The 14572-nt window shown below is 47.6% G+C and overlaps 3 protein-coding genes across 3 annotated transcripts; 2 read left to right on the top strand and 1 right to left on the bottom strand.

Moving 5' to 3' along the window:
- Positions 1-3616: 3616 nt before the first annotated feature.
- Positions 3617-6477, top strand: F4813DRAFT_381396 (uncharacterized protein; the record flags this gene model as incomplete). Its single annotated transcript, XM_049245670.1, has 2 exons — positions 3617-5413; positions 5479-6477. 2 exons carry the CDS (start codon positions 3617-3619, stop codon positions 6475-6477), a joined length of 2796 nt encoding a protein of 931 aa, XP_049098494.1.
- Positions 6478-7216: 739 nt separating this feature from the next.
- F4813DRAFT_363526 (26S proteasome subunit P45 family protein) lies at positions 7217-8923 on the bottom strand. Its single transcript, XM_049243708.1, has 2 exons — positions 8456-8923; positions 7217-8404 (listed from the first exon to the last, which is right to left on the bottom strand). The coding sequence occupies exons 1-2, from the start codon at positions 8688-8690 to the stop codon at positions 7470-7472; spliced, it is 1170 nt and encodes a 389-aa protein (XP_049098495.1). The 5' UTR covers positions 8691-8923; the 3' UTR covers positions 7217-7469.
- A 1236-nt stretch (positions 8924-10159) lies between these two features.
- Positions 10160-14350, top strand: F4813DRAFT_127887 (Sodium/calcium exchanger protein-domain-containing protein). Its single transcript, XM_049238680.1, has 3 exons — positions 10160-10424; positions 10535-13377; positions 13439-14350. Exons 1-3 carry the CDS (start codon positions 10268-10270, stop codon positions 13889-13891), a joined length of 3453 nt encoding a protein of 1150 aa, XP_049098496.1. The 5' UTR covers positions 10160-10267; the 3' UTR covers positions 13892-14350.
- Positions 14351-14572: the final 222 nt, after the last annotated feature.

The following is a 14572-nucleotide window of genomic DNA, read 5'->3' on the forward strand; positions in this document are numbered from 1 at the left end:
TCTGCATTCCACGGCACTAGGGCACGTATACTATGTACGGATCTACCTTGGCTTGCCCGGATACATTGTATCGCGACATTTTAACTCCCGCCTGTGAAGTTACATTGAATTAACAAAGCCGTTGTTGAAGGAATTCGCTCCGTAAAAGTTTAACGAGAAACACAATTATAGAAAATGACACCAGAATGTATAGTCATTCGAGCAGACGACTTGGATCTCATGGGAACTCGGTATGTAGGACGACATATGGCAAAGCATAATGACGTAGAAATGGTGTGATAAAAGGAATTATAAAGAGTGCCAAGGGACGCAGCTTCGATATACATAGACTTAAACGACACCCTTTACTGCACCGTTGCGACGCGACAGTTGAAGTATACGTCGTGTGCCTGTCACCACTGAATGACAAGATCAGGAGACTTATGGTCTGAGTTGTCAAAATTAGACACATGTCATTATAACATTGCCGACTTTGACGCGAAGCGAAGAGTATCTGGAAAAAAGCGGCCCGGTCGAAAACACCTGTGGCCTGTACATACATCATAGCTTGTAGCCTGTAGCCTGTAGCCTGTAGGTCGGTCCTGTAACCCAGCTAATGCGCCTTACATAGGTAGATATGTTGGCAGCTGGACGATCTTATGTCATTTTTAGTGTGGGCTATCGCAACCCTCCCACCGTGTACGGCTTCTAGGTGATTCTAGGTATGTACGAACTTGTTGAAATAGCCGTAGGATATGTACACTAGGTATTGCTATTCTATATTCGGCATCGTACTATCACCTAGACCCATGGGCTTGGGCAGACGATGATCTTTGAACATCGCAGATATGTAGATAGTTGTTTAATACCGATCTGGTGAACTATGTAGGTAATAGGTACCCTACATACAGCTATGTATTGTATATACATACATAAAGTCGCGTGGGCCCTGCCAGGGGCTAGCACGCATACATAGGTAGCTGTGGTATCGCTATGTAGGTAGTGTATGTACATAACCTAGAGATGTTAGGTCGGAGGGTAGGAATTTGTCAAGAAACCATGGTCGATAAACTAAACATATTTCCTGATTTCGGCCATGATTGTCCGCGAAGTCGAGATATTCGTACTCGGAAAATGAAAGTACTGCATGCATATTTCTCAGAAAATAGACATTCACTTACCTTAGGTATTACATACATACCTCATACAACTACATCACACCTAATTGTACTTAGGTACCTCTGAGGTATGCAGACGGGTTTGTTGGCAGGATATGGATATGTATGCCTTGACGGAAATGGATATGCCGAATCGCATGTTTGATTATCCGAGCAAGAACCTACTGGGATAAACCCTTGAGAGACTCGAAACCATCGAACACCAATCTCAGCCTCACTGCGTTTTGAAATGCAACGGCGGGCGCAGACGCATACGCATACGGCCCCTTTGGCCGGCTAATGGACTCAATAAGCAGATTACGCACCGGGTGACCGGTCCAGAATCTTCGAGCAATTAAAAGATCGACGAAGGACATTTACCAAATGCGATTTTCGCGGTGGTACGGAGTGAAGTGGGATGATCTTTGTCGATTCTGGATGAGGGGAAAAGGGTCCAGAACACAAGCAGCAGCTTGTTCTATAACTTGTCTGCGAAAGGACTAGCGGCTGGCATGTCATCATTTCCAGAAAAGGGGGTCGCACGTGGCCTGTGCTCATGCTTGTCCTACAGGTAGGTACGTTGTATCTAGGTACTAACTATGACGTCTTCATGATGCGCCACCTCGGGTCCGCGTCAATGTGCATATGAAGGTACACATGTATGTACACATGTATGTACTTTATTAGTACCGCGCAAGTCCTGTACCACCCTAGGTATGGTCTATTTTTATGTACCTAATTGTACGATGCCATTTCGGATGTAGGTAGGTAGGTATGTATTCTCATAGGTACCTACCAAATCTGCCTTAAGCGCGGTTGAACCAAACAACCTTGCAAACATCAGATGTGAGATGAGAGTCTGATAGCTTGTGTAAAGTATTTCAAGTATTGCGAGTGGAAAAGGTAGGGGTGAAGAATGGAAGGGAAGGAAAGAGCTCTCTTATCTATTTACACTAAGTTAGGTACTTTATGACACTTGTCTCATGTCATATCATGATAGGTATTATGTCAAAAGAAAGAAAGAAGAAAAAAGAGCAAGGTTTTACCGAGTCGTCGATTTCAAGGGTCCTCCTGCTTGTTCTTTCACCCCCCCGTCAACTTTTGCCATTTCGTCATCGAGGCGGGAACCCTTTTTTTTTATTGTTTTTTAACAGGTATGTACCTTTCTTTTCATTTTATTCACTTTTTCTCCAATCTTATGTTACGTGTCAATCGAATCTGTAGGTATTCTGAATAAGATTGCTTCCTTACCTCATAATATACTCATAATACACTTTATTGTTATTTGACTAGAAAGCATTCATGCGTAACAAACCCTTCAACCCTCTAACTTGAACGAGAACAGGAAAATGAGTCCCATTTAGATTCTTGTCTAGCATTGAATAAGTGGGAACGGGCATTCCAATACATACCTAGTCCCTGAAAAAATAGAATAGGAACAAGCGGCTTATGGATTGCCTACCTAATAAGGTAGTGTCTATTGTCCGTCTCCACGCTTTCGAGGCGCCGTGTCTCTTACCCCTTCGACCCTTGCCGCCGTCGCAAAGTAGCGCCATTGAATCGCAGATCATTACCTCAGGCGACATATTCTCTTGCCCTAATAGGATCCAGAAACTCCCGTAGTGTCGACCCTCTATAACACCCAAGTTTACCAGTCTTACCGGGCAGTCTTACCAGTCTGTACCTTGGTTCTTCTTAAGTACCTGCACGAGACACCAACTAAATAACCCAGGTCAGTCGCCTCGCTCCAGTCAGGCAACCCGAGACCGCCCCCATCTACGTACATCTATCAAGTCAGGGCAGACTCTCGTTCTATTTCCCGTGCGACCAAGTAGAGATCGCCGTGGTCCAGGCCTCATTGTCCATTCCACACACACACGCGCACACCACCACCACCGTATCGACTGGGCCACACATTAAAAAAGCAAAAGAGTTCCTAAAGCCTGAAAGAGTGGGCAAGAAAGGACTCTTTTTCTAACCGTCTTCTCCCCCCACCCACCATCTTTCGGTGTTTCTATTACTATCGTCACATTCGAAAGAGCTGGACTCTCTTCTGTCCATCGTCTCCTCGTATTATCTGTGCATGCTACGCTTGTGGTTGAGGCTGTTACTATTGTCTTCGAACATATTCTTTGCTTGTCTCACTCTTAACCCAGCTTCCTTTTCCCACGTTTCAGCCACGACGTAAGGAGAAAGCGAGAGCTATACGTGCCGCTAGAACAACAACATTATTCTACAAATCCAGAATCACTGGAGAAAGGGAAAAAAAAGAAACCGTATATGCATTTTTGAACAAGCTGTCGCTCGTCATGTCCAAATTATAAGACATTACAAATACTGAAATGGGAAGAAGAAGAGGCTGGTCCGCTCAGAGACACGACGTCATACGTAAGATGAGAACGAAGATGGCCCCAGACTCGACGAAAAGCAACGACCGTTTAGCAGCTAGCATTACTACCGCAACCACTCATCATTACACCATGAAGACCTCTACGAGACCATCTCTTGCCTCGTCTCACTCTCATCACTCTCACCACTCCCGCCATCCTCAAACCAATCTGCAATCCTTCCGCGCTAATAAGTCTACGACTCCCCTGGCGTCGCCTCGCATGCCTCATTCCGTCGGCCAACCCTATCCGCCTAGTGCCAAATTACCCCCTATTGTTACAGATGTCCGGCCGCCAAGTCCCAATTATTTCGGTCTCAACGTTGACCATTCGGCTACTAACGTTGGTAACTCGGATGTTGCTCCTCCCGATCACTGGAGTCCCCCGAGCTCGTCTGTCAAGTCGTTTGGTGCCGCGATACCGAAACAAGTTCCTCTTGATGCCAACCCGGAGTTTGAGGCTTTCAGACGTCAAGTCGATGCGAATCGTTCCAGGGGATTCAATCTAGGGAACACTTATTTTGCGCCATCCCCGTCACCTAAGTTCGTAAGACCTAGGCCTCCGCGTTTATCAACCAATCACAGCGATGCCGCCTCGGATATGTCTAGTACCCGATCTTTAAACAGCAAGGTTGTCGATGGTGTTGGCGGCCGAATGGATGTTGATACGGACAGTCTACACGACTCTGCGTATGTATCATCAGATTCGAAGAGGAATTCGGAGGTGTCGCTGAATCCTCCTTCATTTAGCAACATGCCTCGGTTTGAGTCGCCCGCTCGTGCTGACTCTCCTTTTGAGCCCTTACGTAGAATGGCGTTGCCTAAACCTGAAGATCGGCACCCGCGACTATCGTTGTCTATTGAGAAATTAGAACAGACAATGGAACCCATAAAAGCTCGTGCTGAGACGCTACCGACGACGCTTGAAAATGGACCCGGGCTCATTCTGCCAAGGCAACTTAAAGATATGCTTTCGAATATGCCCGAAAATGAGTATCTTTTGCTGGATGTCCGTGTATCTACACATTACGCTCAGTCGCGCATTCGCGGTGCTCTGAATCTTTGCATACCAACGACTCTTCTGAAGCGCGCTACATTCAATTTGCATAAGCTACAGCAGACCCTCCAGACCGAAGAAGATCAGCAGAAGTTTGCACTGTGGTCCAATGCTAAGTATCTCATTGTATACGATGCCTCTTCAACAGAAAAACGGGATGCAACCTCAGCTATGAATATGTTCAAGAAGTTTTCGAATGAGGGCTTTTCCGGGAATTCATATCTTTTGAGAGGGGGGTTTCATGGCTTTTCTACTGAATATCCTGCGCTCATTGATCATCAATCAGCTTCAGAACGGGCGGGCACTGCAGTTACTTCACTGGAGGGCAAACGACCGAGCTTCGCGCCTGTTATCGGCGGTGTGATGCTCCCATCAAATGCTAATAATCCTAATCCATTCTTTAGCAACATTCGGCAAAATATGGATCTAGCAGATGGTGTCGGACAGATGGATATCTCTGTGCCATCTAATTTGGATTCGAATACACTCCCTCCTTGGCTTCAAGATATAACTCGATCATCAGATCATGGCAAGAAAGCGTCTGAGAGATTCCTGAATATCGAGCGCAGTGAGCAATCTCGTATGAAGGAAGCCTATGCATCTTTCAATGCGTCTGCGCCTCCAAGTCAAAATTCTGGACGAATCTGCCTTTCGGGAGTAGAGCAGGGTGTTAAAAACCGTTACAAGGACATACTTCCTTTCGAGCACGCTCGCGTCCGTTTGGCCGATCGAGCCCAAGGTGCTTGTGATTATATTAATGCTAGCCATGTTCAAGCCTCGCGTAGTTATAAGCGTTATATTGCTTCTCAGGGCCCCCTGCCAGCCACCTTTGATGTAAGTCTATCTATTGTAATATTCCAACTGGTAATCTTTGAAACTCGCAGCTAATTTTTTTCTAGGATTTTTGGTCCGTGATATGGGACCAGGATGTTCGTGTTATCGTCATGTTAACCGCAGAATCGGAAGGGGGTCAACTTAAATGTCATCCGTATTGGCATGATAAGGAATTTGGACCTATTAAACTCAAGTCGATATCCGAGAAGAAAGTATCGCTTGATATGGATAAGCATCGGTCAAATTCTGGGACCACGTCCACAAGCAGCGCGTCAGACTATGGACGACGCCGTGCTGCCACTACGACGGTGTTTGAATCCGCCCAGAACACGCAGCCCGCCCAGACACAACCCGAGACCCCCTACGTTATTGTTCGAAAATTCGCGTTGTCACACGCTGCTCATCCGTTTTCTCCCATACGCGAAATTACCCAACTTCAATATCTCTTATGGCCTGACTTTGGTGCCCCAGCGCAGCCGTCCCATCTACTAGCTGTTGTTGAATTGGCCAACATGATGCAGCGTGCAGCGTTGCCCGTGGACGCAAGTTCAATTGCGGCGTCAGTCCCTACCGAGACTCCGGTAGCCATGGCCCGGCTCGACGAACCGGAATCTGATGCGAATGCTAGGCCAATGCTTGTGCACTGCTCTGCCGGCTGTGGTCGCACTGGAACCTTCTGTACTGTTGATACCGTCATCGATATGTTAAAGCGGCAACGTCAAGCCATAACCAACCGCGTAGACGGAGATGGAGACGTGAACATGAACGAAAGCTCACCTATCCATCGTCGGACTTCAACCACCAATGGCCTTAAGCCTAGACCAATGGCGAATGGCAATAAAGAGCTGGAAACCAGTTGGCTTGAAGATCCAAGCCTTGATCTGGTTGAAGCTACAGTGGAAGATTTCCGAAGGCAACGACTGAGCATGGTTCAAAGCTTACGGCAGTTTGTCCTCTGCTATGAGACTGTGGTAGAATGGGTCTCGAGAGTTCATGAAAAGAGCAATAGTATGGCTGGCGGTAGGGGTCGGCCACGGAGTGAGACTATGGATGCTAGAAGATGAAGAGACCGGCAAATTGGAGCATGTCTCGACAAGAGTTATAAAATTGACAGGGAATAGGGGTAGGCCCAAGATATATTGCATAAGTTCGCATTTGCATCACTACGGCATTCTAATACGGTCGGGAGGTACATACCATCGGCTAGATGGTTTAGCCAGGCAAGGGGTATACGGAGTTCAGGGAAGGATTTAGTGCTTCTATAGGCGTTTCCAGGTCTACGGCATGGCATATTAAACTTGTTTTTATTTATTTACTAGCGAGATGAAAGCATTGCACATGCGGGACCTGCAGCAGGGACCAGGAAGAAAGAAAACAAGCAGTCAAGAAATAAAGAGGCAGAAGGACTTACAGGAGTTCCTATCACCAGCAGCTACGTCGACGATGGGATTTGTACAATAAGAATGGGGATATACGGAGGAGGTGGTGACGACGATGGCCCTGGTTCTAGACGATACCGCAACTTATAGTAGCGAGTATATAGCCACGTACACATACTTGGTAATATGAAGCAGAACAGATAGAAATACATCGATACTCTGCAGCAGAAGTTTCTCTATACCTCCTTTACGTGATAAGTGATTCCTACTAACCCTGCGGCATCGTGCCTCTGTGTTTGCTCGACATAACATTGACCTAGGGGGATGGGATACCTGAAGCTCTTGGTACATTATTAGGCTGGGTGTGTGATTGGTCTTCTGAGTACTATGCTTTTACATATTTACACAATTAGATTAGGATATACGGGGTCGAGAGTAAACTAGATTCACTAAGCACGGAGAGCAGTTGCAACTACGTAACGCCTGCATATCATCTTGAAATAGCGAGGCCCCAATGGACGGGTCTCGCCTATCTTGCTTTGTCTCTAGGATTATTGTACACTTTACAAAAGTAGTATCTTTGACTCCGCCCAAGTCATCGTCGGTTTCATCCCCAGTGCCATACCAAGGTTCGTAGCAAGTTCGCATAAGGACACCGTGCAGCAGACATGCCGAGCTTATTTCCAGAATTTCTGAAGTGAAACCTCCTTGTCGTCGTGCTTGTTGAGAATCTTGGCTGTGGCCAGTTCGAAATCCTCCTGCGTGACGTGAACTCTTCGTTCACGCAGAGCGTACATGCCGGCTTCCGTACAGACACCCTTCAACTCGGCGCCAGAACAGCCGTTCATCTTCTCAGCGATCTTGGTTAAGTTAATGCCTCTCGTTAGGTTCATCTTGCGGCTGTGGATGCGCAGAATATCGGCTCGAGCCTCGACTGATGGCGGTGGGAACTCAATCTTGCGGTCAATACGACCGGGACGAAGTAGAGCAGGGTCTAGAATGTCCAGTCGGTTTGTCGCCATGATGACTTTGATATTTTTGGTCGGCTCGAAACCGTCTAGCTGGTTGAGAAGTTCCAACATGGTTCGTTGCACTTCCGAGTCACCGCCCGATGAACCCTCGACTCGTGACGAACCGATAGAGTCGATTTCGTCCATGAATATAATCGAGGGTGCGTGCTCTCGGGCCATTACGAATAGTTCACGAACCATACGAGAACCCTCACCAATGTACTTTTGCACGAGTTCCGAACCGGAGACTCGAATGAATTTGCAGTCTGTGTGGTGCGCAACAGCTCGAGCTAACAGCGTCTTTCCCGTACCAGGAGGTCCATATAGAAGCACCCCCTTCGGTTGTGCGATACCGAGGGATTCGAACAGTTCGGGATGCTTTAAACCCAGCTCAATGACTTCCTTGATTTCTTTGATTTGTTGGTCTAGGCCACCAATCATATCGTACGTGCTGTCGGGCACCTTCTCCACCATCATGAGAGAGACGAGAGGGTCAACGGAGGACGGGAGGATCTTCTCGAGCTTGTAGGAATCGGATAATAGCGTTACTCGCTTGCCCACTGTGAGCTTCGCAACATCTACAGAATCGGCAACGTCGACGACTACAAATTGTTAGCTATAGCACATAGCTCAAACAAGCTTGTATTCCATACCATATTTGCCTTCTGGGTGCACCTTGACTAATACTTTCTTCGTTCCCATCACCTTGACCACTTCGCCAACGTACGACCCGGGCTGCTGCAGAAGACCCAGTTCTTCTCTTAGTAATCGCACTCTCGAGTTATAATCGTTTCGCTGGGCTTCGAGACGTCGAAGAACAGCTTGGCCCTTAAGAATCTCAAGCTTCATCGCCTCGATCTTGTTGTGGTAGTAATTGTCGAGCGCCATGATTGCTAGGGCTCCTTCGAGGAGAACTAAAGTCTTGTGTGTCGTAGGTCAAGTTCTAAGGAGATTATAGAACGTTTGTACAGTAAGTTGCGCTGCCTGAGGAAGATTAGTGTGTGGTGGTGAAGATGTTGATGTTGATGATGATGATAAAGTCGAATGTAGCGATAGAGTTGGAATAGTGAGGCTAAGGCGGCTACCAATGATGGCCTGGACCAGGGTCAAGTACCTAAAGCTTAGATCCGACCTAAGCAGGCAGTTGCAGCAACGCGTTCCGGAACTACGGCGAATCTAAAATCCGGACGTTGCAACGGGCAACTTATTACATGTACCTTCTACTTAACTATCTAATTACATAACGTAAATGAGTTCGGATACGGCACACCTGTGTAATGTAGCAGGTGCAAAGCATATATGCATTGATTTTCGAAGCCTGGCAGGTTCACATGCATCAATTACGTAGATGTACTTCGAAGATCTTCCAGAACCTTTTCACGGCAGGCATTTACACAGGACCTATGTATGTATTAGATCATAATCATTTCAAGGCATTATACCTAAGTGATCTTGTAATATAGCAACTATTGCTCTCCTTTAGGTACTGAGCGTTGAACTATTTTCCGTATGTTTGAGAATTCAAGACTTATCATTTTCTTGGTGGCATCCAGTGGGCTGTTGATAAAGCAATGGTAAATTGTATGGATGTGATGTGTCCTGCAGGCGCGGCTGCCAAGATCTGTTATCGAGAAGGTAGGTACATTGGTAGGTATGTACCATACACTAGGTACAAAACAAGGATCATGTAAACTTTCTTAGGTACCTTGTGCATACATCGGGCCATAACTCCTACTGCACTATGTCGTCTGTACTATACAGGCATGTACCTAAGGTAATCAACACCTTCCAGGCGGGACGACTTCGACAAGGGTACGCTAAACATTGTCCACTCACACTGTAAATAATCACGAGGCACAATCATGACTTGCGACTGGATTGGACTTCGCTCCATCCTATTGCACATCCACTACCTTTCAGCCATGTGCTATGTTCGCGATAGCCAGATAGCTATGCTTTATGTGTCGCACAAGGTCTGACTAACAATTGCGAGGACTGAGTAGTCGTAAGCTGCCTTTCAATTTCATCTTACCTACGTCTTCTATTTTATTCCTTTGTCTCTTTTAACCTAGGTTAGTATCCTAGAATTATCCTAAAGCCGCTTCAAGCGTTTCATCTAATCCAACTTGTTGTTTATCACTTGAACATCTCCGCATCTTGGATTCGTCCGCAAGACATGCTGCAGCAACATACAGCACGCTAGACCTGCAAGCCAAAGTCATACAATACATACGATACATACAATACATTCCCTCCGGGTTCCACAGATATTATTCGGGTCCTACCGTTCCTCATCCTTGGCCTCTTGTCAAATTAAAACTAATAGCTCGCATACTATTTCCTCCCTAACCCCAGCTATTTTTGTCTTGGAGCCTTGAGAATTATCCTATATGCTCATTAGCTAGGTAGTTTAATAAAGAGCCCTCTTCGTTGGCGGCGAAGATCTCGAATACTATCTATCCGCGATGGATCCCCATTCGCAGGACGACAGTAGCTCTGCTGCTCCGCCCTCGCCTACAGATTCGCGACAGCAGTCCGTTCGACGCGATGCCAGAGAGACTACGCACCCCGAAGGTTATCAGTCCACCGAAACCGTGCGAAGGAGAATAGACCAATCTTATGGTATGTCGTAGCCTACCTCTACTTAATTCTGAATCTAGCGGGGTGTTCCTCGCCTGTCCCGTCAATTCTACATCGTAAATAAACTAAGCTGACCCGACTTCCTGATCTAGGTACGGTTCAAACACCGCCGCCGCCTACGAGCGGTGGTACACAATTTTTGGGAGAATCCACTGCCCACGAACGAGCACACTCGAGAGCTGCACCTCAGCAACCTCGTTCACCCTTACTTGGCTCAGACCGTGGCCGGCAGCGTCCTAGAAAGCCTGCTATGCCTCGCAGGGCCTCTTCCAACACATTAGCTCCCCATCGCGGCGAGGTCTTCTCTACGGATGATGACGTCAACGAGGTGGAGAACGACGCTGTTGGGCGACAGCAGACTTTCTCCCCTCTTCCGGCTTATAATAATGAACAGGCAAGGCCATCTACACTGCGGCGACGGAGTATGGCCCCACCGACCCTTTCCCGAGTACACTCGAGTCGCAGCGCCGGTCCTGAAGAGGAAGGAATTGATGAACTGTTAGAAGAAGAAGACGAGGAGGAGCACTTGACGTCGCAACCACGCGAGGAGAGTGTATTGCAAGATGCGCCTCCGGATTCGGGCGTTCTTAATGACGACGGCGGCGGCAACAACAACGACGACGACGACGACGATGACGATGACGACGACCTCAGTGATGCTGAAAGCTTCACATTGAAGGACCGCCAACAGGCTATCAACGAGACACATCCTTTCGGTATCAGGATTTGGAAGCCTGCATTATACAAGAAAGATCGATCAGTGCAAAAGACTGCCGAGGGTGACATTCATTCTTCTCCTGGCGGTCGGGTCAGTACTTGGTTACTGTTCTTCAACCTCATCTGGACCTTGGCCTTCGGCTGGTGGATGGCTCTGTTTTCTGCGCTGGGCGCTATAGCCTGTTTTATTTTTGCGGCAGCTCCTAGCGGCAGGGAATATGGCCGCGTGCTATGGGGTCTGGCCGGCTATCTTTTCTATCCCTTTGGGAAATTCGTGCGACTCGAACAGGACGAAGCATATCTAGATGAAGACGAAGGTGAGGGTCGAAGCATCAGCGAATATGAGCAATGGCAAAGTGGCGACCTGGAATATGGTCGGTTGTTCTTTGGTCCTGAACGAAATCGCTCTATCATAGGTCGGTCAAGAAGGAGCATCGACTCTGAACCTAGCGAGACAGATAGCCTCCTTCCTCGCTCGGGGCACCACGATCATTCGAGTGACCCGGGACGGCGACTGAAGAGGCGGTTATTCGGCCGTGGACAATGGAATATCGGCCGTGTCATCTTCTTCATTTTCTTTTGGGGTCTCATCACGCCTTCTCTGCTTATTGTCTCTGCCATCTGTTGGTTTCTGGTCTTCTGGATTCCGATGGGTAAAGTTACAAACCTTCTCTTCGACCACCTTAGAAGACATCCGCTGGCTCTATCTTTCGAGTCCGATATCAGTACCGCCAGGACGTCTGATGGCCCGCACTCCTCCATCCTGCTTTGCACGTATCGAGTTGTAGGTTCGAAGTATTGGAAATACACCGTCGATGGCACCAACATATTTCTTATCAACCTCATGGCGGTTGTCATTTTTGTCATCTTCGACTGGCTCGTATTAGATACAATCCTTCATATTGACAATTTCCTGACATCTCCGGGCTTTTTATTCGTAGCCGGCTTGTTCTCCATCATCCCTCTAGCATACTTCATAGGCCAGGCTGTTGCGTCCATCTCAGCTCAATCTTCTATGGGCCTTGGTGCTGCAATCAATGCCTTCTTTTCAACAATTGTGGAAGTCTTCCTCTACTGCGTCGCGCTTAAGGATGGCAAAGGCCAGTTAGTCGAGGGTAGCATCATTGGGAGTATATTTGCCGGCATTCTCTTTTTGCCCGGGTTGTCGATGTGCTTCGGTGCTATCAAGCGTAAGACCCAACGATTCAATGCCAGGTCTGCCGGTGTCACATCTACTATGCTAATTTTTGCTACCGTTGCTGCATTTGGGCCAACCCTCTTTTACCAAATCTACGGCACGCACGAACTCCGATGCCAGAGCTGCACTGATTTTATAGGGTCCAAAGAACGCGATTGCCGTCGGTGCTACTACTCACAAGTGCCAGCGCTTGATGACCGGTTTTATATCGAAGCTGTGCGTCCCTTTTGCTACTTGGCCGCCATATGTCTTTTCTTAGCGTATGTCATCGGTCTCTGGTTCACTCTTAGGACTCATGCCGCCGTCATTTGGAATAGCGAAATCGACGAGAAGAAGCATGAAGAACTTCAGCAACACGCAGCTCGTCTCTCTGAAGCACGTCATATCGCCGATTTAACTGGCGCAGATATCCGAGACAGCAACCTGTATAAGCGTATCCTAGGCCAGTCGTTGAAGCAAGTCGGTTTGTCAAGCGGAGAAGATGGCCGCCATTTGCGTCACACATCAGAGGGATTCCCGCTCAATGGAGGTGTCCAGACACCGCATATGGTCCCACCAAGAGGCAGTAATGATGTCATGGATAGCATCCGTTCGAATGTCCACATTCCCGGCTTTTCTGATGCAGAGAACAGCGATCTAGTCCGCAGTGTCACAGAAGTAGCGGCAACAGCAGCTGCTATCGCAGCCCGTGACGCTCGGGGGCCACGTCGTCTTTCTGCACAACCGTCAAATGCTGGAGCTAGTACCCCGGCAACACGTCCTACACCCATTCGCTCCGCTACCTTTGCTGAACCCGATGAGGCTGGTGAGAATGCCCAGGCTTCCCATGGAGGTCACGATGCTCCGAACTGGAGCCGGACAAAAAGTGCAGTTATCCTAATGGGTGCCACTGTTCTCTATGCAATCGTTGCCGAGATTCTAGTCGACACGGTAGACGTGGTGTTAGATAACTACGCGATCGATCCAAAATTTCTAGGTATCACTCTATTCGCTCTGGTACCTAATACCACTGAATTTTTGGTGAGTACTACCCCTTCGAGTCCGTTACATGTTTTAAGCTGACCGGTACTGTTTCGTTTAGAATGCCATTTCATTCGCTATGAATGGAAATATTGCGTTATCCATGGAAATCGGTTCTGCGTACGCCCTACAGGTCTGCCTTCTTCAAATCCCTGCCCTAGTTTTATTTTCTGCGGTTTACCCGCTCCAACCGGCCGGCAACCAAGATCCTACGCACTGGACATTCAGTCTTCTGTTCCCACAGTGGGATATGGTGACGGTCATTCTGTGCGTGTTCCTTTTGAGTTACATGTACGGCGAGGGCAAGAGCAACTACTTCAAGGGCAGCATCTTGATCCTGACGTATTTGGTGGTTGTGATCGGATTCTACTTCTCCGGGTTTGTGGATAGTCAGATGGGCCATATGGGCGCGAGCCGATTTGACACTCTTAGTTCGGATGGCGTTTGGCAGAGCTATAAGACGATTGGACGGGGGACCGGTGGACGGGCATATGAGGCGGGAGTTGATTTTTGAGAATTCAGCATATACGCGTCACGCTTGGGCTGATGAAGTGTTCTTTATCATGTTCAAATGTCGAATGACGCCTGCGGCTGCTGATTAATTATGATATCCCTACTACTTTTCTTTCCTTCCCTCTGTACGATTGGCGATGGTGCATGGTCAGGTCATTGTTGGAATATGGCTACTATTGCTAGCCTTTAGACTCGGACAGATCTTATAAACTTTCCATTGGGGGGAGTGCGTTTCAATTGTTTCCTGGGCACTAAGGCATGACGATGCGGATTACACAGACATCCTTAATAGAACCTATATGAAGACTTTATTAGATTCCTTAGATATTTGCGTGGATGGGTGTTTGTGTGTGTAATGCGGATGCGAATTAAAGCATGAAGGTGCGAAAACAAGTAACTTATAAATTATATTCATTGGTTTAGGGGGTAATACATCCAACCGTTCCTAGGGGACATTTTGAGACGTCGGTAGCGATATCAGCGTGTCGTTACTTCAGTGCAATGGCATTATACCCTATGCCATAGCAGAGCATGATATATCCTTCGTAGTATTTACGGGTAAAGGAAGCCTGCCAAGTCGTTAGGAATACTAAAAGACTTTGGAGTATCAGAATAGAATTTCCCTCCATTGCCGAGGATAACAGATTATATCGACCAGGAAGAATCGACCGAGACGACAAGA

Source organism: Daldinia decipiens, assembly GCF_022478715.1.
Source record: "Daldinia decipiens strain CBS 113046 unplaced genomic scaffold F4813scaffold_22, whole genome shotgun sequence".
Lineage (NCBI taxonomy): Eukaryota > Fungi > Ascomycota > Sordariomycetes > Xylariales > Hypoxylaceae > Daldinia > Daldinia decipiens.

Coding starts and splice junctions, on each gene's coding strand:
- F4813DRAFT_127887 (XM_049238680.1), top strand. CDS start 10,268: ATGGATCCCCATTCGCAGGACGACAGTAGCTCTGCTGCTCCGCCCTCG. Junction 10,425..10,534: donor GAGAATAGACCAATCTTATG/GTATGTCGTAGC, acceptor TTCCTGATCTAG/GTACGGTTCAAACACCGCCG. Junction 13,378..13,438: donor CTAATACCACTGAATTTTTG/GTGAGTACTACC, acceptor TGTTTCGTTTAG/AATGCCATTTCATTCGCTAT.
- F4813DRAFT_363526 (XM_049243708.1), bottom strand. CDS start 8,690: ATGGCGCTCGACAATTACTACCACAACAAGATCGAGGCGATGAAGCTT. Junction 8,405..8,455: donor GCACCCAGAAGGCAAATATG/GTATGGAATACA, acceptor AACAATTTGTAG/TCGTCGACGTTGCCGATTCT.